The 26,242-nt window shown below is 33.3% G+C and overlaps 1 protein-coding gene across 2 annotated transcripts in view; it reads left to right on the forward strand.

Moving 5' to 3' along the window:
• The window catches only part of ELP4 (elongator acetyltransferase complex subunit 4), a 233,716-nt gene that overhangs the window by 40,487 nt on the left and 166,987 nt on the right, over positions 1-26,242 (forward strand). For both annotated transcript variants that reach the window (XM_081241480.1, XM_081241479.1), the window contains exons 4-5: positions 9,632-9,760; positions 19,032-19,171. In XM_081241480.1, the coding sequence (XP_081097606.1) occupies positions 9,632-9,760; positions 19,032-19,171 (269 nt within the window). The remainder of the gene's footprint in view (positions 1-9,631; positions 9,761-19,031; positions 19,172-26,242) is intronic.

Genomic DNA, 26,242 nt, shown 5'->3' on the forward strand with positions numbered 1-26,242 from the left:
ATGATCCTTGTTACCAAATGTATGTGAACTGTAAGCACCGCATTGCAGAAAAGAACAAAAAATTGATGTATATTCTTCCTCTTAGGAAACAAGGATATCACAACCATATTTGATGTGTTCTATTGGTACACTGGGTTAGAAATCAAGACGGGGGATTTTCGAAAGTATGAGGGAGGATTCTGATCTGTGATTGACGGCTGTAATAGTTGATTATTAAAGAGCTTATTCTTAGCATTCTCTCAAAATAGACATTTTGTCAAAACATCAATTAAATTTTTTGTTTGATTAGATACAGGCATTGCAACAAATGGTAGAGATTACAGATACAGTGGTCATCTCTGATAGAGTCAATGATTCACTGTGAGCAGGGTAGGTGATGGCATACTTCAAAAATTTTAGGGCTTACAAATATAACAACATATTGAATGCAAACTCTTACAGAAATTTCTGAATATTAGAAGACAAAAGTACCAGAATATTTTTTTCCCAAAAAATGTCATTTCTTGGTATATCTAATCATTCATTTTCACTTGAAGAGAACAGGAAAATGGATTTCATTTCTTACATTCCCTCCATTCCTCAGTATCATGTCACATTTTTAGTTCCTTCCTTTTCATTTTTGGTCCTTAACTTTCTTGTTCTGCTTTTTATTCTCTTTGCAGCAAGTCTTTTTTCCCACCAGTTTTATTGAGATATAATTGACATATAATGTATTATTTTAAGGTGTACAATATAATGTTTGGATATATGTATATATTGTGGAATAACTGCCACAATAAGTTTAGTTAACATCCGTCACATCACAGTTACAATTTTTTTCTTCTGATGAGAACTTCTAAGATCTACTCTCTCAGCAACTTTCGAATATACAGTAGAGTATTGTTAACTATAGTCACCATGCTGTACCTTTATCATGTACAGAAATTATTTATCTTATAACTGGAAGTTTGTACCTTTTGACCACCATTGCCCATTTCCCTGCTTCTGGCAACCACCAATCTATTCTCTATTTTTAAGAGGTCAGATTTTTTAGATCCCACATATAAATGAGCTCATATAGCACTTGTCTTTCTTCATCTGACTTATTTCAGTTAGCATGATGCCCTCAAGTCCATCATGTTGTCACAAATGGGAGTATTTCCTTTCATTTTTTTTATGGCTGAATAATATTCTATATATTAAACATTTTCTTCATTCATCTGTTGATGGATACTTAAGTTGTTTCTATGTCTTGACTATTATAAAAAATGCTACATGACATGTGGCTACAGATATCTCTTTGATATAATGATTTCATTTCCTTCAAATATATACCCAGAAGTGAAATTGCTGGATCATATGGTAGTTCTATATTTAATTTTTTGAGGAACTTCCATACCGTTTTTCATAGTGGCTGCACCAATTTACATTTCCACCAACAGTGTACAAGGGTTCCCTTTTCTCCACATCCTTGCCAAAACTTGTTATCTCTTATCTTTTTTATGACAGCCATCTAACAGTTATATAAAATAAAATACATTAAAAAAAATTTATGCTTGATAAACAATATATATGTCTTCATTGTATTAAAAAGTGTTACCGTTTTTTATTTTTACACTTTCTACCTCTTTATTCCTTTTTTATACTGCTGAATTATATCTTCAAATAATTTTTTCAGAAAAGGTTTGTGGTAGGTAAGCTTTTGAAACACTATATACCTTTTAAAAAATATTTTGCACTTATGGTTAATAGGCAGTTTTCCTGGATGGAAAATTCTAGGTTTAATATCAGATTTCCTTGTATTTTGAAGACATTTTTTCTTTGTCTTTTAAAATCCAGTGTTGCTGAGATATCTAATGCTAATCTATTTCTTGGCCCCTAGTAACCTCTAATCTGCTTACCATCTTTATAGTTTGCTTTTTGTAGAATTTTACATATGTGGAATCATGTAGTATATAATATTTTGTATCTGGCTTCTTTCACTTAGCATAATGCTTTTTAGATTAACCATATTCCTATATATATCGGTAGAGTTTCTTTCTTTAACTGATTTTTTTATCCATTTACCAGTTGATGGACACTTGGGTTTCCACTTTTGACTATTAAATGAAGTTGTGTGAACATCCACGTACATGTCTTTGTATGGACATGTTTTTATTTCTCTTTAGCAAATACCTAAGATAATTACTGGATCATATTGAAAGTTTCACTTTTAGAGAAATTTCCAGGCTCTGCTCTAAAGTACCTGTGCCATTTTGCATTCTCACCAGCATTGTATAAGAATTCCAGTTGCCTGCTTTTTTTAACATTTATTGTGACCATTTTTTGAATTTTATTTTCACAATTCTCATGCACACATTGTCCACTTTGTAAGAGAGTAGTATGAACGAAGGTTCAAAGTACAATCATATCTTCTTTCTGAGATATTTAAGGGTTAACTGAGAGGTCTATGGATGCATGCTGCCCTGAGCCAGGAGAGGGAATTAACTAGTCTTCAATGACTGAGGAAATAGTTGTAGAGAAAGTAAGGAGGAGGCAGAGCTGAAAGGGAGAAAAGAAGAAAGAAAGACAATAACCTGACTTATTATGTACTTTGAGTTTGACATGCAGTCAAACATTCAGGTAGAATATTCAGAAAGCAGTTAAAAATTTCGGCCCAGAAATTGCAGAATGATTGGAAACAGAAATTTGTTAGCGATCATTTATTTCACCCTCAAACATTTATTGAATGCTTATTGTGTGCCAGACACTGTTATGGACTGAATGTTTGTGTTCCCCCTAAAATACATGTTCTTCTCGCATGCAAAATACATTTAGTCCAACCCAAAAACCAATAGTGAACCTGTGAAACCAGGTAAGTTATGTGCTTCCATAATACAGTGGTGGGACAGGCATAGGAGAAACATTCCAAATCCAAGGGAGAAATCAGAAAGAAGGAATGGATGATGGATCCCAAGCAAGTCTAAATTTTAACAAAGCAAATTTCATTAGATCTTAAGGCCCCAGAATAAGTCTCTTTGGTTCAGTCCTTTGCCCTCTAGGCCCACTGGGGTAGCAACATCATGCCTCTTCAGCTGGGCGGGGCACCCTTTTAAACTGAGGTGGGGGCAGCCTTATCCCTCAGGCCTGTGCACTTCAGGCCTGTGATGGGAGTGGCAGCCCTGATGATCTCTGAATCAGTTTTGGGGTCCTTATTCTCTTTTCTTTCTTTTTTTTTTTTTAAGTTTTTTTGATGTGGACCATTTTAAAAGTCTTTATTGAATTTGTTACAATATGCTTCTGTTTTATGTTTTGGTTTTTTTGGCCGTGAGGCATGTGGGATCTTAGCTCCCCAACCAGGGATCGAACCCACACCCCCTGCATTGGGAGGTGAAGACTTAACCTCTGGACTGCCAGGGAAGTCCCTTTTCTTGAAGGATAGCACATGTTTGAAACCAAATAACTCTGTGATCTTGTCCTGTAAAGTCAAAGAATTCCTTAATTCCATCTTGCCTTCTGTAGTCCCTTTAGTTCAAACTGGCGGCCTCTCTACTGGTATAATCCCATCCCTATTCCTGGCTTCTGTGAGATAACTGATTAAGCCTAAGAGTTGTACCCATTATCTCTTTATCAAATTATTATTCAGCCAAACCCTTAGTGTACTTTAAGAACAAGCTTTCTTATTTTTTGCAATATTGATAGGTTGAAAATTTTTCAAATCTTCAAGTTCTGGTTCCTTTTTGCTACTTTAATTTATCTCTTTCCTTTTGTATTTTACTATAAGCATTCAGGAGGAATCAAGCTGTTCAGAAATTTGCTTAGAAATCTCCTCAGCTAAATATTCAGTTTGATCACTCACAAGTTGTACCTTCCACAAAACAGTAGAACACAGTTCAGCCAAGTTTTTTGCCACTTCATAACAACGATAACCTTTCCCCAGTTTCGAATAATATGTTCCTCATTTCCTTATGAAACTTCAACAGAATTACACTTAACATCCATAATTGTAGCATGTACCTCAAAACTCATCAGCCTCTATCCATTACCCAGTTCCAAAGCCACACTTCTATTTTTATGTATTTGATACAGCAGCATACCACTTTTCAATACCAAAATCTTCATCACCTTGGGCTACCATAACAAAATATCAGACACTGGGTGGCTTAAACCACAGAAATTTATTTTCTCACAGTTCTGGAGGGTGGGAAGTCCAAGATTAAGGTGCATGCTGATTCAGTTTCTAGTGATAGCTCTTTTTCTGACTTGTAGCTGGCCACCTTTTCACTGTGTGCTCACATGACTGCTCCTTTTTGCGTTTGTGGGGAGAGGGAGAGTGCTTGATCTCTAGTGTCTCTTCTTATAAGGACACTAATCCTATTGGATCATGGCCCCATCCTTATTACCTCATTTAACCTTAATTCTCTAAAGCCTTTATCTCAAAATACTATAATAATAAAGGCTTAGAGTTTCAACATAAGAATTTGCAAGGACATAAACATTCAGTCCATAGCAGGTGTTAATGATGAAAAGAGACTAAGACATAGTCCCTATGCTTAAGCATCTCACAGTGGAATCACTGAAATTTGAGAAGGCTTTTTTATCTAAATAAAGACATATGAAGAATTTTTATTAGAGACTTTTTTTTTAAGTTGAGAGTTCTAAAACACTACTCTAGGAATAATGCTGGCAGCGCTAGCAATGATACAAAGTCACGTGCTTTTTGTTGTGTTGAATTTTATAGTGAATGCAATATGTACATTCAGTTTGCAAGGAAGAAACATCTGTAGTTAATAAAATGGAAGAGGAGAGATGGGGGGAGTGGGGTAGACTGCTATTTCCTCTATTTCATTTCTTTCCTTTAATGTTGCAACTTCACTTCAGAGAGGGTCTCTTGGATTTGATAGTCATCATCACATATGGATATTCCCAAAAGAGCTTTCTTTGTCTCAAGCACCAATCACTCTTCTAATCTGATGGTTTTAATACAAACACACTACTTCATGGAATAAGAAATATTTAAGCTGTTTTTCCTTAGAAGAAAGATAGTATACCTAATCGGCCCTTTGAGACTCCATAACTCACTCAATGCTGCAAAATAAATTTTTTTGAGATGCCTAACATTGGTGGGAGGTGTTCCTTTTAGTATTGATATAAAAATGAGTTTGGGGTTGGTGGGATGTGCATAGACCACCATCAGCTCTTTCTTATGGCACTTATTTGCCTTATTATTTCTGTATTGCTTTTTTTTAAGTTTTTGTGTCTATTTATAGATAAAATATGAAGATTTAGTTCTCATTTAATACCACACATTCTCTTTATGTCTCTGTTTCTCCTTTCAGTATATTTAAGTTGTCTTCCCTGGTCAAGTCAGTTATTGAGTGTTTACATTGCGTCAATTTATTTGTTACAGTATTTAACATTCTATAATTATATGTGTATCCCCTTTTTTGGTACACCAATTATTTTTTCTGAAGTTAATCATTGCCTCATTTTTTTCAACTGTATCAATTATCAGTTCATCTCCAAACTTTCCACTAAAGCCCTAAAACTCCTCCTTAATGTGTTTAAGCATCATCTCCCTAGACTTCTCCATCTTCTTCTCCCAAATGGATTGCTTGCTCTCTAGGCTGTCTACATAGCTGTTATTCTGGTGCTTCCCTTCTTCATCCTAGCAGTTGTCTTTGAGAATGAATGGAAGTAGAGGGTAAGTGTGAGATGATAGAGTTGTTTTTTTTTTAAATTTTGTACATCTGAAAATTTTACATTAGTTTGGTTGACTATAGAACACTAGGCTAGAAATAACTTCCCTCTGTAAAGTCCAATGTTGCATTTGCAAAGTTTGATGCCATTCATATTCCTGACCTGTCCCCACCCAACCCCTGGAAGCTTTTCAGATATTTTCTTTTGTCCCTCTTGTTCTAAAATGTCAGAATTATGTGCTTTGAAGTAGGTCTATTTTCATTCACAGTTTGAGTACTCCATAGGATTTTAAGTCTAAAATGGTATATTTTTCATTCCTGGAAATTTCTCTTAGATTCTTTCTTTGTTATTTTCCTCTGCTGTATTTTCTATTTTTCTGTCTAGAAGTGCTAAATCTAAAACTCTTAGAAGAAAACAAAGGTTTTCTTTGACCTTTGTTTTCTTTGATCTTGGATTAGGCAACAGTTTCTTAAATATGACGCCAAAAGTACAAGCAACAAAAGAAAAAAAACCAATAAATTGGGCTTCATCAAAATTAAAGTTTTTGCATCAGAAGACACTGCTGATAACACATATATATGGAATCTTAAAAATAAATAAATAAATAGTCATGAAGAACCTAGGGGCGAGACGGGAATAAAGACGCAGACCTACTAGAGAATGGACTTGAGGACACAGGGAGGGGGAAGTGCAAGCTGGGACAAAGTGAAAGAGTGGTAGCGTATATATGGACATATATATACTACCAAATGTAAAATAGATAGCTAGTGGGAAGCAGTTGCATAGCATAGGGAGATCAGCTCGGTGCTTTGTGACCAGCTAGAAGGGTGGGATAGGGAGGGTGGGAGGGAGGGAGACGCAAAAGGGAAGAGATATGGGTATATATGTGTATGTATAACTGATTCACTTTGTTATAAAGCATAAACTAACACACCATTGTAAAGCAATTATACTCCAATAAAAATGTTAAAAAAAGACACTTATAAGAAAGTAAAAAAGACAAACCACAGAATGTGAGAAAATATCTGTAAATCATGTACATGATAAGGATCTAATACCCAGAATAAATAAAGAACTCTCACAACTCAACAACAGAAACAACCCAATTAAAAAATGGGCAAAGGACATATAGACATATTTCCAAGGAAGATATACAAATGGCCAAGACTAGCACATGAAAAGATACCCAACATCATTAGTTATTAGTGAAATGCAAATCAAAACTACAATGAGATACCACTTCACACCCACTGGGATAGCTAATTTTAAAAAAAGAAAAAGTGTTAGAGAGGATGTGAAAAAATTGGAACCTGCAAATATCGTTGGTAGGAATATGAAATGGTGCAGCCGCTGTGGAAAACATTTTTGTAGTTCCTCAAAAAGTTGAACAGAGCTCCCCTTTGACCCAGCAATTCTTCTCCTAGGTATATACCCAAGAGAATTGGAAATATATGTTCACAGAAAAACTCGTACATGAATATTCATAGCCACTTTAGTCTTAATAGCCAAAAAGTGGGAACAATCCAAATGTCTACCAGCTGATGAATGGATAAACAAATGTGACATATCCATACAATGGAATATTATTCAGTCATAAAACAGAATGAAGTATTCATACATGCTACAACATAGATGAACCTTGAAAACACCATGCTAAGTGAAAGAAACCAGACACAAAAGGCCATGTGTTATATAATTCTGTTTATAAGAAATGTCCAGAATAGACTAAACCATAGGGACAGAAAGTAGATTAATGATTGCCAGGGACTAGGAGAAGGGGGAATGGGGAGTGACTGCTTAGTGAGTATGCGGTTTCTTTTGGGAGTGATGGAAATGTTCTGAAAGTGGAAAGTGGTAATGTTTGCGTAACTCTGAATATACTAAAAATCACTGAAAGGTACACTTTAAAATGCTTAAAATGATGAATTTTGTTTTATGTGAATTTTATTTCAATTAAAAATACATATCTATATACATGTATATATAGATATTATTTATATATATGAAAACCTTTATATATATAACCTTATATAAACCTTATATATATAACCTTTGGATGGATGTTACTAGAGTATACTTTCTACACATATTTTGTACATTTTCATCCTTAGCTTTAGGAAATAAGCATCTGTTTTATCAATACTAAAATTAGAATCATTATAATTTTCACCTTACTTGTAACAGTTTTTAAAATAGTGAAATGTCTGCCACAGGAGTAGATGCATATTTAATAAGATATATAAGGAAATGCTTACCTGTTTTTTGTTTACATGTGTTAGCCATACTAATGAGGTCTCTAATATTTTAGGTCTAGTTCTTTAATACTATACACCTTAATGTTAGAGCATTTCTATTCAAAACTGATATAGTTTAATCAATGAAAGAAAGTGTGGTATACATTTTAAAAATATACGTTCCATCTCTTTTGCAAAAAAAATTTTTAATATTTTTGTTGTTCGGTTTTGGATGACCTTTGTTAAAACTATTAATAAGTGTTCCTGAGATTGCAAAAAAGTTAACACAAATATTTATACTAAATATTGCCTAATATTGGCAATATAAAAATGTGCAGCTCTGAGTAATAGTTAAGACAATTATTTGACTGAATTCTCATAATCGAACTTTTATTGAATGCTTAACATGTGGCAGGTACCATTCTCTGCATTTACATTTTTAACTCATTTATTACTTACAACAAACCAATGAAGTAAATACTATTATCTACATTTTTCCATTAATCAGTGGAGGCATATAGAGGTGCTACTAGTGGTCAGCGTAACCACAGACACAACTCTAATGTAAAGTCAAGATTTGAATCTAAACAGTCTGGATGCAGAATTCAAATTCATAACTACTGTGTTGGGTTGAACTATATGCCTCACAAATACTTGTTTCCATTGGAAAAATAAGTTACTTTATATTTTATAAGAGATTAATGCTTTGCTAGGAATGATGTATTCGGAGTTTTAATGATACGACTAGTTTCTAATAGTGGCATATATTATAGAGTGAATCCACTTTGAGATCTTTTAGGAGGTGACTAAGATATATGATGGTTACTGTATTTCTAGGTGATTAGTTGACATGATTCTAAGATAAGTAAATTTGATCCTGAAAAGTAAAAGTTGCAACTTGGACTAATTTATGACATGGCACAAGATTATGTTTACTAATCCAAATGCCCCACATTATCTTTATGATTCTAGCTAATAAAAAACAAAATTATTGCTTGTGCTTTCCTTCTCCAAAAAACATGTGTACCTTTTTCTTCGGATTATTTCTATAGTACCTCTTCACAAAACCATGTTTCTATATGTTTTCTTGTAGCCACTCAGTAGGTCACTCAGTAGTAGGTCAGCTTCCAAAAAAGAAAAGGAAAATTGGAATTCAATGTCTCTTCATTTAATCAGAGATTTTAAATTCTATTTTCATTGTTAAAAGAAGATCATAGGCTTGCAGGTGCAAAACTAATGTTTGATATGGGCAAAATAAATGTCTTTATTCTTAGTTGTTACTTCACCCATTATTTCGGTGAATGAGTTTTTTGAATTCTAGAATTACAAACCAGTAAACAGATTACGCACATGCTTTATTTTTACCTTGTGGCAAACATAACAATAATTACATGTAATACATAAGTGCTAATTCTGGACTTTGCTTGAAGTGTATAAATTTTTCTAATGATCATAGCCTCTTGCAATAGCATTTGATTTTTGCTGGTATAAAAATTTGAGTATTTTCTTTAAATTCTAGTTTACTGGTAAAAATTTAAACTTCACATTTAATATTATGTAAACTCTCTTTCTCTGCTTTAGAAATATCTATATTGTCATGATTTTATGCTTGAATCAATTTGAAGATGTCAATTTTTAATACGTTGGAAAGTTCTAGTATTGCTAATATTATGATTTAAGAAAATTGTCACTTTTTTTTTACCACAGATGCTCAGTAATATGTCATTCTGTTTTCTTAGGAACTTCCTGCACCATTACTTGATGATAATTGTAGAAAAGAATGTGATGAAGACATATGTAATTATAAAACAGAATCTAACAATAAGATGAAAATAGCTTGGCGTTACCAGTTATTACCCAAGATGGAGGCAAGTCAATAAACTATTTCTAAAATTTGCAAATATATTTGTTTTCATTTTACAGGATCTCTTGTGGTATACTTGTTACTCTTTAAATGTAATACAATGTATATTTGTTTATTTAAATAATTAGTTATTTCATTTGTAAGGTATCTTATCAAGATGACTTTTTCCCAGTTTTATTCTGAAATAATTGATGTATGTCACTGTATAAGCTTAAGGTGTACAGCATGGTGGTTTGATTTACATATATTGTGAAATGACTGCTACAGTAGGTTCAGTTAACATCCATCATCTCATATAGATAAAATGAAAAGAAAAGAAAGAAGAAAAAAAAATATTTCCCCTTGTGATGAGAATGCTAGGATTTACTCTCTTAACTTTCCCATATATTATTCAACAGTCTTAGCTATAGTCATCATCATGTACATTATATCCCTAGTACTTATTTACCTTATAACTGGAAGTTTGTAACTTTTAACCATCTTCCTCCAATTCTCCCTCCCACTGCCCTCTGCCTCTGGTACCCAACGTCTAATCTCTTTTTTCTGTTAGTTTCTGTTTTATTTTGTTTTGTTTTTAGATTACACATGTAAGTGAGATCATACATTATTTGTCTTTCTCTGTCTGACTTTTTTCACTTAGCATAGTGCCACTAAGTTCCATCCTTGTTGCAAATGGCAAGATTTCCTCATTTTTTATGACTAAACAATATTCCATTGTATATATATCTCACAACTTCCTTATTCATTTATCCATCAATTGACACTTTGTAAATAAAGCTGCTATGAGCATGGGGTTGCAGATACCTTTTTGAGTTAGTGTTTTCATTTCCTTTGAATATATTCCCAGAAGTGGAGTTGCTAGATCATGGTAGTTCTATTTTTAATTTTTTGAGGATCCTCCATACTATTTTCCATAATCAATCACTGCACCAATTTACAATTCCACCAACATTGCACAAGGGTTCCCTTTTCTCCACATCCATGCCAGCATTTGTTGTCTCTTATCTTTTCCATGATGGCTGTTCTAACAGGTGTGAGGTGATTATTTTAACAACTTAACATTGTGGTTTTAATTTGCATTTCCATAATGACTAGTGTTGTTGAGCGTATTTTCATGTACCTGTTGGCCTTTTTAATATTGTCTTTGGAAAAATGTTTATTCAGGTCCATTGTCCATTTTTAAATTGGGTTAGTGGGTTTTTTTACTATTGAGTTATATGAGTTTTTAAATATATTTTGGATATTAACCCCTTATCAGATACATGTTTTGCAAAAAATTTTTCCCATCCCATAGGTTATCTTTTCACTTTATTGATAGTTTCTTTGGCTGTACAGAAGCTTTTTAATTTGATATAGACATACTTGTTTATTTTTTATTTTGTTGCATATGCTTTAGGTGTCATATCCAAAAACTTATTACCAAGACCCATGTCAAGGAGCTTTATTCCTGTGTTTTCTTCTAGGAGTTTCATGGTTGCAGGTCTTACATTTAAGTGTTTAATGCGTTTCAAGTTAATTTTTGTGAGTAGAGTAAGATAGGGGTCCAGTTTCATTCTTTTACATGTGAATATCTAATTACCCCAGCACCATTTATTGAAGAGAATGCCTTTTCTCTATTGACTATTCTTGGCTACCTTGTCAAACGTTAGTTGACCTTATATGCTTGGGTTTATTTCTGGGTTTTCAAGTCTGTTCCATTGGTCTATTTGTCTGTTTTTATGTCAGTATCATACTGTTTTGATTAATATAGCTTTATAGTATAGCTTGAAATCAGGAAGTATGATGCCTCCTGCCTTGTTCTTCTCTCAAAATTTCTTTGGCTTTTTGGGGTCTTTTGTGGTTTCATATAAATATTACTAGTGTTTCTTTCTACTTCTGTAAAAAATGACATTAGAATCTTGATAGGGATTACATTGAATCTATAAATGGCTTTTGATAGTATTAACATTTTAACAGTATTAATTCTCCCAACCCATGAATATGGAATACCTTTCCATTTATTTGTGTCTTCTTTAATTTCTTTCATCAATGTCTTGTAGCTTTCAGAGTAGAGATCTTTCACCTCCTCGATTAAATTTACTCCTAAGTATTTTATTGTTTTTGATGCTATTGTAAATGGGATAATATTTCCTAAAAATAAAATTATGGGTTTTTTTTTTACCCAAATAGATTATTGCATTTCTTCCATAATCTCCCTATAGAATCTTTTATTCTAGGGTTGCAAGACAGAGTAAGTGAACTAATTAAGACATTTCTATCTAGTATAGTTACCTATAAATATTCAGTATAAATAGTGGTTCTTTGGAATTACTGTTTTTATTCCTGTACATCTCATTTTCAACCATTACATTTTCAAGCTGTCTGGTAACCTCTCCTATCTAGGATAAACTAAGAGACAGGATGTGAGGGGAAATTTTCTGAGAAGTCAAAACACATGTCAGTAAATCTGCCTACTAAATAAAGCTTATGAACTCTGCTCCTATTGAAGGCCCCTCCATTTGATTGTTTCCTTCATTCATTTTTCAGAACACTTTTATGTCTACCAGACATTATCATACTGGTAGAAAAGAGGGGGAAATTCTATCTGAATAAGATAATTCCCATACTCCACACTTCTCTAGTCTTCCACATTGACATCAGTGTTACCTTTCCCAAGGACAGAAATATGTTTATAACACCCCTTAACTGAAAATGCCTAATTTGGTTTCCTGTTTCCTGCCGCCTTCTAAATGCTTGGCAGACTGTCAATCACATTACCTTCCTGCCAACCTTAGACATAGCCTTAGAATTCTCTGCAGAATGTCTGGGTGGTCACTACCAGTTAATAAGAATTAGAATGTGAGATGAAACCCATTATAAACCCACAATATGAAATATAAACTTCTCAAGTTGTATACAAGATTTATACCACCTAATCCAAGCCTACCTTTTTAGCCTCTGTCCTGTGTGTATATAAAACACTATATTCACCCATCCTATGAGGACTGCTCTTTGTGAATTGCTTGTATTTCTGCTGGTGATGCTTTTCACTTTCTTATTCACCAACTCATCCTTCTCCAAGGGCAAATGATATGTAATTATCTAATTTCTTATATTTGTTTCCATAGCACCACATGCATTTTAAGGTACTTCTCTACATTGTTTTATAGTTAGTTGGTAGTATAATTCTTTTCTCCACCAGACAGAGTTCTCTAGAGGACAGAAAGCTTGTTTTATTATATTTTCTGTTGTATCTCCAGCACCTATGTCGATGCCATTTATTCATTCAGTCAGTAAATACTGATTAAGCATCAACTGTGTACCAAGTATAAAATGTGTTGTAATAGGTGGATATTAAGCAATGGTAAATTGTTCTAATTTAGTTGGGAAAGCTATTTGAATAGTATCATTTTTAAGTGTGATTTATTTAAATGACTGTGAAAAAATTGCAAATAGGAGAGGGGTTATTTGCAACTCATATAGTAGAATAAGGAATAGTCTACCAACTAAATTTTTAAAAACAGGAAAAAAAGTAAAAAGGAAACTTAGGTAGTCCTTAAACATACAAGAACAGATGCCAAATTTCAATTATAATAAAAGAAATGCAAATTAAAACTATACTGGCCTGCCATTTTTCTATTATTAGATTGTCAGTAATCTAAAATGTTTGGTAAGACACTAAATTAGCAAAGGTGGGAAGAAACTAGTACTCTCATACTTTGCTGGTAAAAATGTAAATAGGTTCAGCTTCCGTGGAGGGTAATTTGGCAGTATCCTTCAAAATTACAAAAATGTATACCCTTTGATTCTTTTGGAAATTTACATCATGAATATATTTACTCAGATGTACAATAAATTATATATGACTTACTTATGAGGCATTTTTTTAAATAATAAAAGATTGGAAATAACCTAAATGTCCATCAGTAAGCAACTAGTTAAATAAATTACAGTATATGTGGACAGTAGAAAACCATACATTTGTATTAAAAAGTAAAAGGAAGCTCTATGTAATCAGAATTTGTTACAGGCATAGCTTAGAATGTGATGGAAAACTGGGTACAAGAGGCCAGAATAAATGTAGTTATTCTGCTTGGGAAAACGTGAGTTAATTTATAAAGATTAAAACAGACAAGCAATGTAGGGACTAGCACTTGAGAACCCAGCAAAGAACTTCATGCCTTTAATCTGGCAGATTCATTTAAGTAACTGGGCTTAAGGGTGACTCTTCTGTAAAGAGTGACTGTATTTCTAATTTTTTCTGCTGGTATGTTCTAAAAGTCATTAAGAACGTAAGCTCTAAGTTGAATTTAGATTTTGTGTAAAGACAATATACCAATTCAGTTTTAGATCATATAAAATGCTTGTATCTTCCATTTCTTTTATTTTTACTCTTAGCTAGGTTTTGGTCTTTTCGTTGGTCACTAACATTCTTGAAGTGAAATTGTCAGTGAAAATGCAGGTGGTTGAAACTTTAAGCCTTCTTTTCTTGCTGCTTCTTATAAAATCTGTTTAAACTTGGGGAGAAAGTTCTTTGTTTCTTTATAGTTAATTGTTTCCTTCTATATTGTAATTACAGATGCCATTCCTGCCCCCTTTCACATATGAGTAAATGCTGCTTGCTCTGCTTTTACTTTTAGAGTATGGTGTGCTTGCAGTTGTTATTATGGGGGTAAACTTCTCAGAGGTTACACATTAACACAAGCCTCAGTTTTCAAGGCTTACAGCTTCAGTGTTTTAAAAATTATGCTCTTACAATGATGTTCTCCAGACAACTTACTTTCCCATTTTCTTCAGGACTCCATTAAAATATCACTTTATCGGGAATGTCTTCCTTTGTCACTCTGTATAAAATAAAACCTCTCTCTCTTTCTCTCATCCCCTTTCACCACCATATTTCTCTTCAGGGTGCTTGCCATCATCTAGCAGATAATATATCATCCATCTCCTCCTACTAGAGTGTGAACCAATGAGAGAAAAAGACTTTTACTATTTTGTTTTACTGGCATATGGTAGGTGCTCAACAGTTATTTGTTGAATACAGGAGTGAATGACATATAGTTTGTGAATTAAATGTTAAAGTGAGTTGAGTTGTATTAATTAATACACATAAATTAGCAGCTTATTTTGAATTTACAGTCAATGGTCAAACTTAAGTTTACTAGTATTTACAAGTAAGTTCTGTCAAGTTTAGAAAATAGAATTATCTCTGGCTTCTTTGCTTTTCTTTGAAATGTCACTAGCATGTATATTTGCCTGTCACATAAATTTTATATATGATGATTTGCCAAGACTGAGTAGACTTTGAGGATCACTCATCACTATCTACTTTATAAATCCACACCTTACCTTGCCATTATCATTTAAAAAACAACAACAGTAAAACCCTGGTTTTCTGTATTTTACTTGGGACAAACTATAGTTAACACTATTATGAGTAAAGATTAAACAAGTAGTCCAAAACATAATGTAACAGAAAGGTATTCCGTTGATTATCAGAGATGCCTCTTAATACAAATCATCACCAGGTCCTAAGAGTGTAGTCATAATCCCATTTAGGGAATGCAAAAAAGGATAAGAATATGTACACCTAAATAAATAACAGTAGCTCAGTAAAGCATAAAGTAGTGCTTCTTCCTGTTGGAGGTGTGTGTAGTTTTTAGAAGCCTACCTTCCCTCATCCTGTGATTTTGATTTTCTCTCCTAGATGGCCATGCCTCCTTCTTTCCTATCCAATCATCAAACCCTATTCCCTCTTCACCCCAAGAATTCATAGCCTATAGCATATTCTGAGACTTAATTTTTTCAATATTGTAGAGCTCTACTACCAAGGCCTACCATGGCTCCAGCAATTTATGACAGCATATTAGATCTTTATTACAGTAAATCCTCATTACACTTTGAATTTCCATCTTACTGGTTCGGCTACAACAGTCCTGTGATAGATGTGTGCTTGTTGTAGATGACAACAAATACCATTTTTCCAATAAAGCAATGTAATTGCAAAGGATAGTGATGGATCTTCTGATTCTCTGGTGAATCATGACAGAATAATAATAATAACATTTATGTAGCACTTTATAGTTTATAAAATATTCATTTCCAGTGTTGCATTAGATTCTCACAACAGCCTAGTGAAATAGTTATTATTAGCTCTGATTTCTGGTGATTCAACTGAGGCTCAAAATGGTTTAGTAACCATTTGGGTTCTTGCTTTCTGTTATGCCATACTGAGAAACAAAAAATGATAACAATAACAAGAAAATGTCTTATTTAGACTGTTTATTTGTGGTGCAGCTTTTCTCTGAAATTTTTCTTTCTTTCTAACATACTTAAGTTGGGGGATGGTATGTATTGTTTTGTTGCTCTGTGCTCCTCCTGAACCCCCATCAGAATTCATTCTCCTTTAGCATAGTAAATTTTTATTGAACCATTCCATTTTACTCTCTTCCACAGCTGACAAAGTTAAAGAGTAGTTTATGAATGTGAAATAGAAGTTCTCGTAATGTAAAACTAAAGCAATGTGTCTTATCAAACTGAGTAAATGGAATAGTTATTGATGATAGTTTAATTTTTTTAATGCATTTACTTTTTCAGGAAGTTGATAGGTTTTCATGGATTACCATTACTACTACTACTACTGCTACTACTACTATTATTATTATTATATTTAAAGCATTTAAAGACCTTTTTTAGAGGAAATATTTTAAGTCTTTGTTTTACAATTCTAAGCCTCAGAAGATTTCACAGCATTCCAGTTATCTGATGATATGTTAATGCTATGTGTGTTGGGTAGAAAAAAACTTACAAAATTGTTTTTCCTGTAAGGGTATATTTAATTTTCATTTTCATTTTTTATTGAAGCATTAAAGTTTCTCATCATTAATAAAATGGTTAGTGTCTACCTTATGAATATTTTAGTTGCCCTATCTAATCTTAATTTCTAAAAAATTAATAATTTAGTTTTAACAGAAAAGCTTCCAAATTTATTTTTACATTTTGATTAATTATTTGTTTTCTATATGTAAACTGTCACAGCATGAAATCAATTTTCTGCCTTGATTCATCCGAAATCTGAGATTTCTATCACTTTAATATTATAATTAGGAACATTGATAGAGACGGCAACTTAAAAAGCGTACTTCGCTTCTTGGCAATTTAGCATATTTCTCCAAGTGCATAGGATTTCAAGAACCTTCAGTCCACTAATAAATTTATTAACTCAAACTTAAAAGAAGCGAAAAGTCTCTCTTTCTTTCTCTCTCCCCATGGCCAGTCCGCCAAAATAGATTATTCATGCTTATTTGATTCAGGTAGGCTTTTGCAAGCTTCCCTACTAGGCCTGGGAATGTGGTACATTGAGGCCTTTTCAGAGGCTTCTGACATAGACCAAGCTTTTATTGCATGGTGTTTTATTATTACCAAATCCTAGTCTCCACCCAGTTTGTAGGCACTCTGCTTATTCTTTTGAATCAGGAAAGGTTATCACCTACCTTAATCCATGCAGCAGTGTGGATTAAGGACACCAATGTGCCCCAGGATTCTCAAAGAGGATCCTGGAAACTTCTTGTTTCTTCTTTTTTGCTGTCTTTACTAAATTCTATTGGGCCTTAGGGGGATTTGCATCTGAAATGGGCAACCTGGTGTTTTTCTCAATGAAGACATCAGATCAAAGTTCAGTTAGTCAAGGCCTTTCTAAAACATTAAGGGGGTTTGGACTTACACAATAAAAAGATGAGCTCTAGCAGAGATTGCAGTAAAAACATTCTGAACTATAATCCGGATAAAGAATAGATTATAGGCCAAAGAACAGACCTTGTTTAAATTGCTTTAGACTAATAACTTTACATTTAAAAACTTTACATCCTATTTTTAAGAGACAAATTTTAATGTGACATAATGTATTTGTCAGTACTTTTCGTGGCAAATAGATAAATCATGTTTATGAAACCATACTTCTGTTTATATTGTATTAAAAAGATTAGATTAAGCCAACTGATAGGTCTCTTTCATTACTGAAAATAAACAGTACCTTATGGAGGAATGAACAGCCATTTTATCTAGAAAATAAATGTCAAACCCTCAGATTCTGAATCTGAGAATAATGTTTCTATCAGACTTTAATTTTTTAATTCTCTATTACTATATAGTTGATGTTTGTAGGCATTTAAGAATATGAATTTTTGAATTCTTAAAATGCGAATATCTAGTGTCAAACAATGTCTCTTCTCTAAATTTCAAAGTTGTCAGTTACTTAGTAAAATAAGTTAGGAACCTACTGTGTATAATTCTTCAGTTTCTGTAAAGATTATCTAGTTTTCTTGAATGTTCTGAAATTTGTCTGTTTTGTAGCATTCAAGACAGTGGAAGTTAAATAAATTTAGATCAGAGATTTTATTAGAAACTATTGCCAGATGGAATCTGTTACTAGTTCAACTTTGGTTAGAGGTATATTTGGATAGAGATATATTTCTAATGTGCTGAATGAAAGAAATCAGCCAGAGTCCGTTCAAAGCAATGTAATAATAATGTTATATTACTGGGCTTCAACTATCCTATGTAATTAAATTCAGCATCAATCGTTATTAGAGTTTCTTATAAGAAAGATAATTGGTTGGAGAAATTGTTAGTAGAGGGCACAAAAGAGGAATTATCAATGAACTAATGAATATGCCAGGTTTCTGATTTAACTAATAGAGCTTATGTACATTCTCCCACTGTATCATGTACCTTGTTCCTATCTGGAATATCCCAGTATATTTTATACTGTTAGCTCAATTTTAAGTTTGTAAGAAGTTTTGAATACTATATATACACATAGTCTTATGAGAATTTAGTTTTAAAATGATGCTCAGTTTAATGTATATAAATAGCTAGTTTCTTTGGGGCCCCTCAGCAATGAAATAATGTGGCTTAAGTTTTCATTCTTAGTAACAGTAAATTTATTTTATTTTTAAAACTTGAAGTCTTAAATGTTAATTGAGTTATGTATATAAAATTTTTGAACTGAGGAAGGTATAGTAAAAAGGGAAAGAGGTGTTCAATTTCTTATCAAACTTAGGGAACCACCAGGAGTGAAGATACCTGGGAGATGTAAAGGTTGATTTCTAACTATCAATAGTTTATAATAATAAAGATTGTTGCATGCTTCTTTGAAATTTAATAAGTCTATGTATATCAGCTCTTCCTTATTTGCATTAAAATGCATAAATATATCAGAATTTTGCTGAATGTAGGATAAATAAATTGCAGTTTAAAGAAAAATTTTTAACAACCAATATGGGTTTTCTTATCAGGCTAGACCGGTATCATCTTCAAGATTTGGTCACTATTATGATGTATCAAAAAGGATACCACAAGAACTAATTGAGGCTTCAAAATGGCATGGATTTTTTCTTCCAGAAAAAGTATCATCAACTCTTAATGTAGAACCCTGGTAAGTTAATGATTTCAATTTACCACAGTCTTTGAAAGAATGCATATTTAAAGGTACATATCCTAATAAATGTTTTCTGTATAATATGTAGCCTTAATTGTACATGTTTCATATTATTTCATTATATGTGGTTTTCTTCTTTTTCTCATCCTGTAACTGTTGGACCTACTATTACTCTTAATTTGCAACTTGAAAAATCTGGATACCAAATTTACAATACCTGCTGTTTTTATTTTCAATAAAATGTGAAATAGTTCTATATTAGGGTCTTTCAGCCCTAAATGCACATGGATACCTAAATATTGCTTATTGATAATAATAGTGAAAATGGTTTAAAATCATGCTTTTGCTCCATGTTTTTTGATACATGATCTTTCAGAAAGTAAACAAGTACTCTTTTCTAATATTTTATTTATTAAGGCTTTCTACTTCTAGTTATGCTGTAAATAAAATAATCTGTATTTTTTTAGATAACAAGAGAATTTAGGGTTTGAGTTTTGCAATGAAAAGTTTTAAGTAATAAAATAACAACATATATAGTGTTACTAACTGTATTAAAGCACAACTCTGAAAATTACAGTACTTGATATTGAATAATTTATAAAGTATTAGGACTATTTAATTTCAATTCTTATTGCAGTTGGATCAAGGGAAGGTAATTCACAGAATAGGTTGTTGCCTCTGTTTTCTTTCGCACTGTAAAACCTTTATTTTTCAAAATGAGATGAGTTATTAAATGGAAATTTAATAGATAGGAAGTTGTGAATGGAAATGACTTAAAAATATAGAGTCTCTTTCCCAGAAATATTACCTGAAAATTTAGTGGAGACTATCCTATTTATTTTTATTAAATCTCTTTCCAAAAAAAATTATTTATTAGTGTATTCTCCAGTCCATATGGCTGGAGACTTACCAAAAGTGGTGCTTTGATGATGCTTTAGTGTTAACAGCTGCCATTAATGAATGACTGCTATATGTCAATCACTCTACTACATACTCTACATTTGTTATCTAGTGTAATCCTTGTATCAGTCCTATAAAAGTTTGTACAGTATACCCATTTTCCAGAAGAAGATACCAAAATTCACAGAGGTGATTTATCTGAGCCTCAACTATTAAGTGATCAAACCAAGATTAACCTAAGTCAGAAGATCCCTCTCTTTTTTTTTTTTTGCCTTACTGCTTCAAAGGACTTTGGTGTTCTTCACCTTTATCTTCTTGTGTTGTATAGTAAAGAGCACTGATAAAGAAATTAAAAATATGGGTTCTGTTACTGAGTTCATCCTACTGTTACTCTTGGGCAAATCTCTTAAATTCAGTGAAAATAAATATCCTCTTTTGAAAAATAAGGGCGGGGTATGGGGGTTCTAGGAGGAATACCACCTGTCCTTCCTATATCACTAATTTTTTATTAAGTTTAAATGATTACATTGATTATACTAGTTCCTAATTTTTGTCATTCACTGAACCAGACATACATATACATACACTTGGGAAATAGGTCAAAATAGTGTTTCCATGATTTGTCAAATAGTAAATCATGGAACCCAGATTCAAAGTCAGTTCTTTCTGACTTCAAAAAATCTGTGTTAGCAGTAATGCTATCTATACTGCCTCCATTCATGGAGTGCTTAGGGAAATGAAAAACGAAAAATGTACATTAAGTATGATGTAAGTACATGAAAAATAATATAGTGTTACTTTTGTAATTTAAAAAAATTAAGGATAAAACTTTCTTTAAGCCAGAAAGTACAAAGTGTTTTTCATTTGTTCAGCAACTAAAGAGAGGAGGGAATTAAAATTTCTCAATTTTCTGTTCAGTGTCAGGCACTGTTCTAGGCATTTGACCGTGGGATATCTCATTGAATCCTCCCAACAACCCTCCAAGAGAAGCAATATTATCCCCACTTTATAGGAGACTTGAGGTCAGAGACGATGAGCAGCTTTGCCACTGTTTCAGGCTCTGAGTGACTAAGCAGACACCCAAACCCAAGTATCCAAAACCCTCTGCTCTCTTTTCTGTACCAGGCTGTCTCCATTTACTGCTGCAGTAACTGTACAGCACAGAAAGCTGGGCACCTGAAAAATTAAACCTTATTGGATGTGGAAATATAGTCTTTAAAGTATATTTTAAGAATATTTTTGAGAACTAACAGCTTTGCATGGAACAGGAAAATTTATAGATTTTAATTACCAGGGCAGTATTTCATTTCATAGTAGTTAACTGATAATTCATTTATATCATATTAAACTTAAATGCTTAATTAAATGTAATTAAACTTTAAACATGTAATTAAATTAATTTTGAAAATGGGTACTTTACCATGTGAGATTTATTTTAATTTATGAAAAGCGTGTGCTCATTTCACTAAAATGAACTTTACTGGTTCATTTATAAAACAATAAAGCTAAGCCTTACAGTTGTCCTTACTTTTCCTGTAATTAAGACTAGAGGATATAGCTGTGTCCCACTATTGTGTGTGAGGATATAATATACAATTTTATAATTTCTAAAGACGCTGTTGAAACATATAAAGATTTTTTTTACAGTAAGAAAAACTGAAGGTCATTTAAAATCTGCACTAACTAATTTAAAATTATTGGTAGGTTTGCCAATGGAAAATGTTCATACATACAGTTTAAACTTTCAAGTTGAAGCCTAGGTATAAAAACCTGAGATGTATCACAATAATATTACCCAGATAATTTTGTTTTGATATTTCACTGTTATAAATCTGATAATCTCAATCATAAAGCAATGATAGAAAAACTGATTTTGAGAATAAGTTGGTAGTCTACAAATTTAAAATTTGACTTTGTTTTGAAGTAAGTCTTTGCTAACAGGTATGCCCAAGCACAGTTCTGTTTCCTCACTAGAAAGATATTGTCATTATTTATTATTTATTAATGAATCTACTAACATACTGCTTATCCAACTGTTACAGGCTGAATGTTTGTGTCCACCCCACCCCCTGCCAAATTTATGTGATGAAGCCCTAGACCCAATATTTGGAGACGGGGCCTCTGGGAGTTAATTAGAGTTAGATGAGGTCATGTGGGTAGAGCCCTGGTCTAATAAGATTGGTGTCCTTAAGAAAAAGAGGGAGAAACACCGAGCTCCCCACTCTCTTGAGTAAACACCCAGGAAAAGCCATGTGAGCTCACAGCGAGAAGAAGGTGACCATCTGCAACCCAACACTAAACCTGTGAGCACCATGATCTTGGACTTCTACTCTCCAGAACTGCAACAAAATAAATTCCTGTTGTTTAAGCCACCCAGTAGTTTGTTCTAGTACCCCAAGCTAACTAGTACACCTACAATATTGTGAAATGTTACTTTTTAAATTATAGATATGTTAGGTCTTGAATATTGAGTTTACATAAAGTTGGCAGTAAATAGAATGATTTTGTTTTGATATGTTTCTTTGAAATTCAAGATTTTACTTTTGCATATCTATGCTAACAATAGCTAGTAGTAGCTAAAAGTTTTGTATTAAGTTGAATGAACTGAATTCTGAGAGAACTAGTTATCTTTCTAGGAGAATTTCTAGGAGAAAAACAGTGGAAAGCAGATAGGAATATTACTTAAGATTTTAGGAGTCATTTTTTTCTTTTTTTTTTTTTATCCTGCCAAGTATCTTTACCAGAGTAAATGGAACCTCTATATAAGTCTCTGTAGTATCTTCCCAGACAAATGGTAGCTATGCTTCCCATACATTCCTACTAGTATTCCTTTGTTCATACTTCTGTCAGAGCACTAATCTCATTACACTTAATTATTTGTCTTGTCTACATTCTGATCTTCCCCCTCAAGCACTGGAAATCCTTGAGAAAAGGGTTATGCTTTTTTCATCTATTTATTCTCTGAATCTAGGACACAAGTGTTGAGTTGATAGTTAATGAATTAGTGAATCAATGCACAAAGTATAATACGAACTCAAATTAACTATAATCTTGTTCTTAGCACAAAGATTTAGTGGGATGAAACTGGGTGACTGAAACATAGCCATGTAAGAGTATATTTTATTTCAAAAATACAGATCTTAGATTGCGAAGCAGAGAACCACAGTATATTTAGAAGTTACAAGCAGAAAATTCACTCACGAGAAAGGAATTTTGAAAGAGAACTTCTAGGTAAGATTAAAATATCAGAACAGAAGTCGTAAAGTTATAGAAGTATACTATAAACTACTCTATTAAAAGGATATAGTAAATGATATATCAATCAAATCTCAGAGCTAGGGGAAAGGAAGATGTAAGTGTAAAGAGGGATTTTACCTATCTTCCTATCTGCGGGTGATATAATTAAAGTAAAAAGATAGTATCTGAAACTTTAGAGGGAGAACTATTATCCTGAACCTCATTTTGACCAATGAAGAGAAATGACTTGCTTATATGTTTGTCTTTCTTTCTTCTTTCTGTCCTTCAAGGGGGCCTTTGGGTACATAGAATTTAGTTGATCATTCTAGCATGCTATTTTCATTGGTATCCATGTTTTTTGTTTTGTTATTTTCCACCTTAAAACCCAGTCATGTTCCCCATAGACATACTCTCTCTTATTTATGTGTCTCCTTCCATATTTCTATTCTTCCTTCAATAAAATAATCATTGACCTTTGACTCCTTTCTCTCTCTCACTCCCTACATTCAATCTATAAGCAAATCATGTCCACCGTATCTTCAATATATCCAGATCCTGATCACTTCTTGCAACCTTTACCTCTACCACACTAACCTAAGTCACCCACATTTCTTGCCAGGACTCTTGGAATAGCCTCCTAATTAGTCTTGCTCCCTGCTCCTATTTTTCTCGAAAACAGCCCTCATGAACTTTTTAACATAGTGCTGTCCAATAGAACTTTCTTCAAGGATGGCAGTTTTCTATGTGCTGTTCAGAATAGCAGCCACTAGCCACATGCAACTGATAATGAGCATTTGAAATGTGGCACTGAAATTTTTTTTTTAATTAATTTAAATGTAAGTAGCTATATGTGACTAGTGGCTATCTTGTTAGACAGTACAGTTTTACAACATAAGTCAGCTCTTAACACTACTTTGGCTCAAACCTTTAATGAATTCTCATCTCATTCAGAATAATAAACCTATATCCTAACAGAGATCCATAAGGTCTACATGTCCTTACCTAATCTTATTGCTAGCTACCTCTCTGATCTCTTGAATTCATTGAGATTGGGGAAAAGGGTGAAGGGAATATCAAGAATGCTTTTCAGACATTAGAACTAGGATGGTACTGCTTACAGATATAAGTAGACATAAACATATATCTAACAGTATTTATTGAACACCTTCTCTGATGTGAGCACCTTGTGTGCCCCTGAGTACCTTTTATGAGCCTAGAATTATGTTAAGCTGTAGGTTTATTGTAATAAACAAAGCAGTTGTTATCCTTGACCATTTATAGGTTACAACTGAGCAAGAAAGCACACAAATTTTTTTTTAAAAACCAAGTAAACAAACATATATATGCCATTATGAATTGTGGTAAGTAATGCAAAGACAAAGAACACTTTCCATAAATTGAGTGGGGGAAATAAACTTTGAGTTGTGTTCAGATGAGGCCTTTCTGAAGACCTGAACCTGAGACTTGAAGAATCAGAAATAAGAAGGTTGTCATACAAAGACCACTAAGCCAAGAAGTGTTCTTGGAAGAGGGAACAGCAGGTGTGGTAAGAAAGTAAAGAACTTGGTGTTTTCAAGGACCTGAAAGGCCATGTTGCTGAAACAGAGTGAGTGATAGCAAGGGCTACAGGAAGATGAGTTCAGAGAGATAGGCAGGGGTCATACCATTCTTTTAAGAAATTTGTTCATGAAGGGGCAGAGCAAAAGCAATAATTGGAAGAGATTTGGGGTGACAAAAGTTGTTGTGGGGTTTTTTTGGTTTTGGTTTGGGAGGTTGTTTTTGGTTGGGTTTTTTTTTTCTGTTTTGTTCTGTTTAAATGTAAGTGGGAAAAAATTCATTAAAAAGGGAATGGATGAAGAGGTAGCAGCAGTTTCTAACTATATGGCATTGGGCAGATTACTAAATGCCTTAGGAAAATTCTTAAACCACTCACTACCTCTGTTACCTATCTATGAAATTGGTCTAAAAGTAATACTCTTTGAACACTGCTTAATACATAGGAAATACCAAATAAATGTTAGGGGATAGTCAGAGTATTTTCTGGAAAAGGCAGGAGGTGCCTCAGAGCAGGTGCGGAAGGACTGACCTTGAAGATATAATAACATTTCCTCCACTGGAGGGAAGGAGGGAAAGGAAGCATAAGAGAACAGTGTAGATGCAAACAAATAGGTTTATACAGTTGTAGGCAGAGTCTTGAGTAACACTGAAAATATGGATGTCTTCTCTTTACTTAGTGAATAATAGGCAGGATCATCCACTAAGGAATAGTTGCTTACCTCTTAGGAGTTTGGGTTAAATGGGGAAGGTTTGAAATGGTTGTTTCACAGACTGGAAGAATACGCGGACTGGAGAAGTAACAAATATTTATGGGGGTACCAGTCTGTCAGGTTGTGTGACTTTCTTGCATCTGTGCTAATTCCTGGGTGCAAACAGGATTGAAGTTTTGCCAGGTGCCATCAGCAGGAGGACAAAGAGCAGAGAAGTATTAAAAGGTGAACAAAATGATGGACCCCATACTCTAGGCTAAAGAAAATGAATTGATAACAGATACGGGAGGAGAAAAAGAAAGGGTAGTAGACTGGCAGTGGACTAATCTTAATAGTGAGGGTAAATGAACAAAGCAAGTTACCAAGATTAGAAGTGTTGATTGAGAATAAGATGTTTGAATTAGGACTGTAAACCAGGTACAACATCTTCAGCTGATAGAGGGAAACGTCCAGAAGCTTGATAATGGCAGCAGCTTAAAAAGAGAATGATTGGGGTTGGCTAAATATTTTTTTTTTAAGGAATGGAGTTTTTTGTGTGTTTTGTTTTACTAGAAAGTAGGCGAGGAGGAGTGGTTTGAAAATGACACTGGAGAACAAAGGGGATGCCAACCAAATCTCCCAAACATTGAGGAAAGGAGTCTAAGCTGCAACTTTACTTAGTTAG

This window comes from Mesoplodon bidens (genome assembly GCF_964165515.1).
Source record: "Mesoplodon bidens genome assembly, chromosome: 7".
Lineage (NCBI taxonomy): Eukaryota > Metazoa > Chordata > Mammalia > Artiodactyla > Ziphiidae > Mesoplodon > Mesoplodon bidens.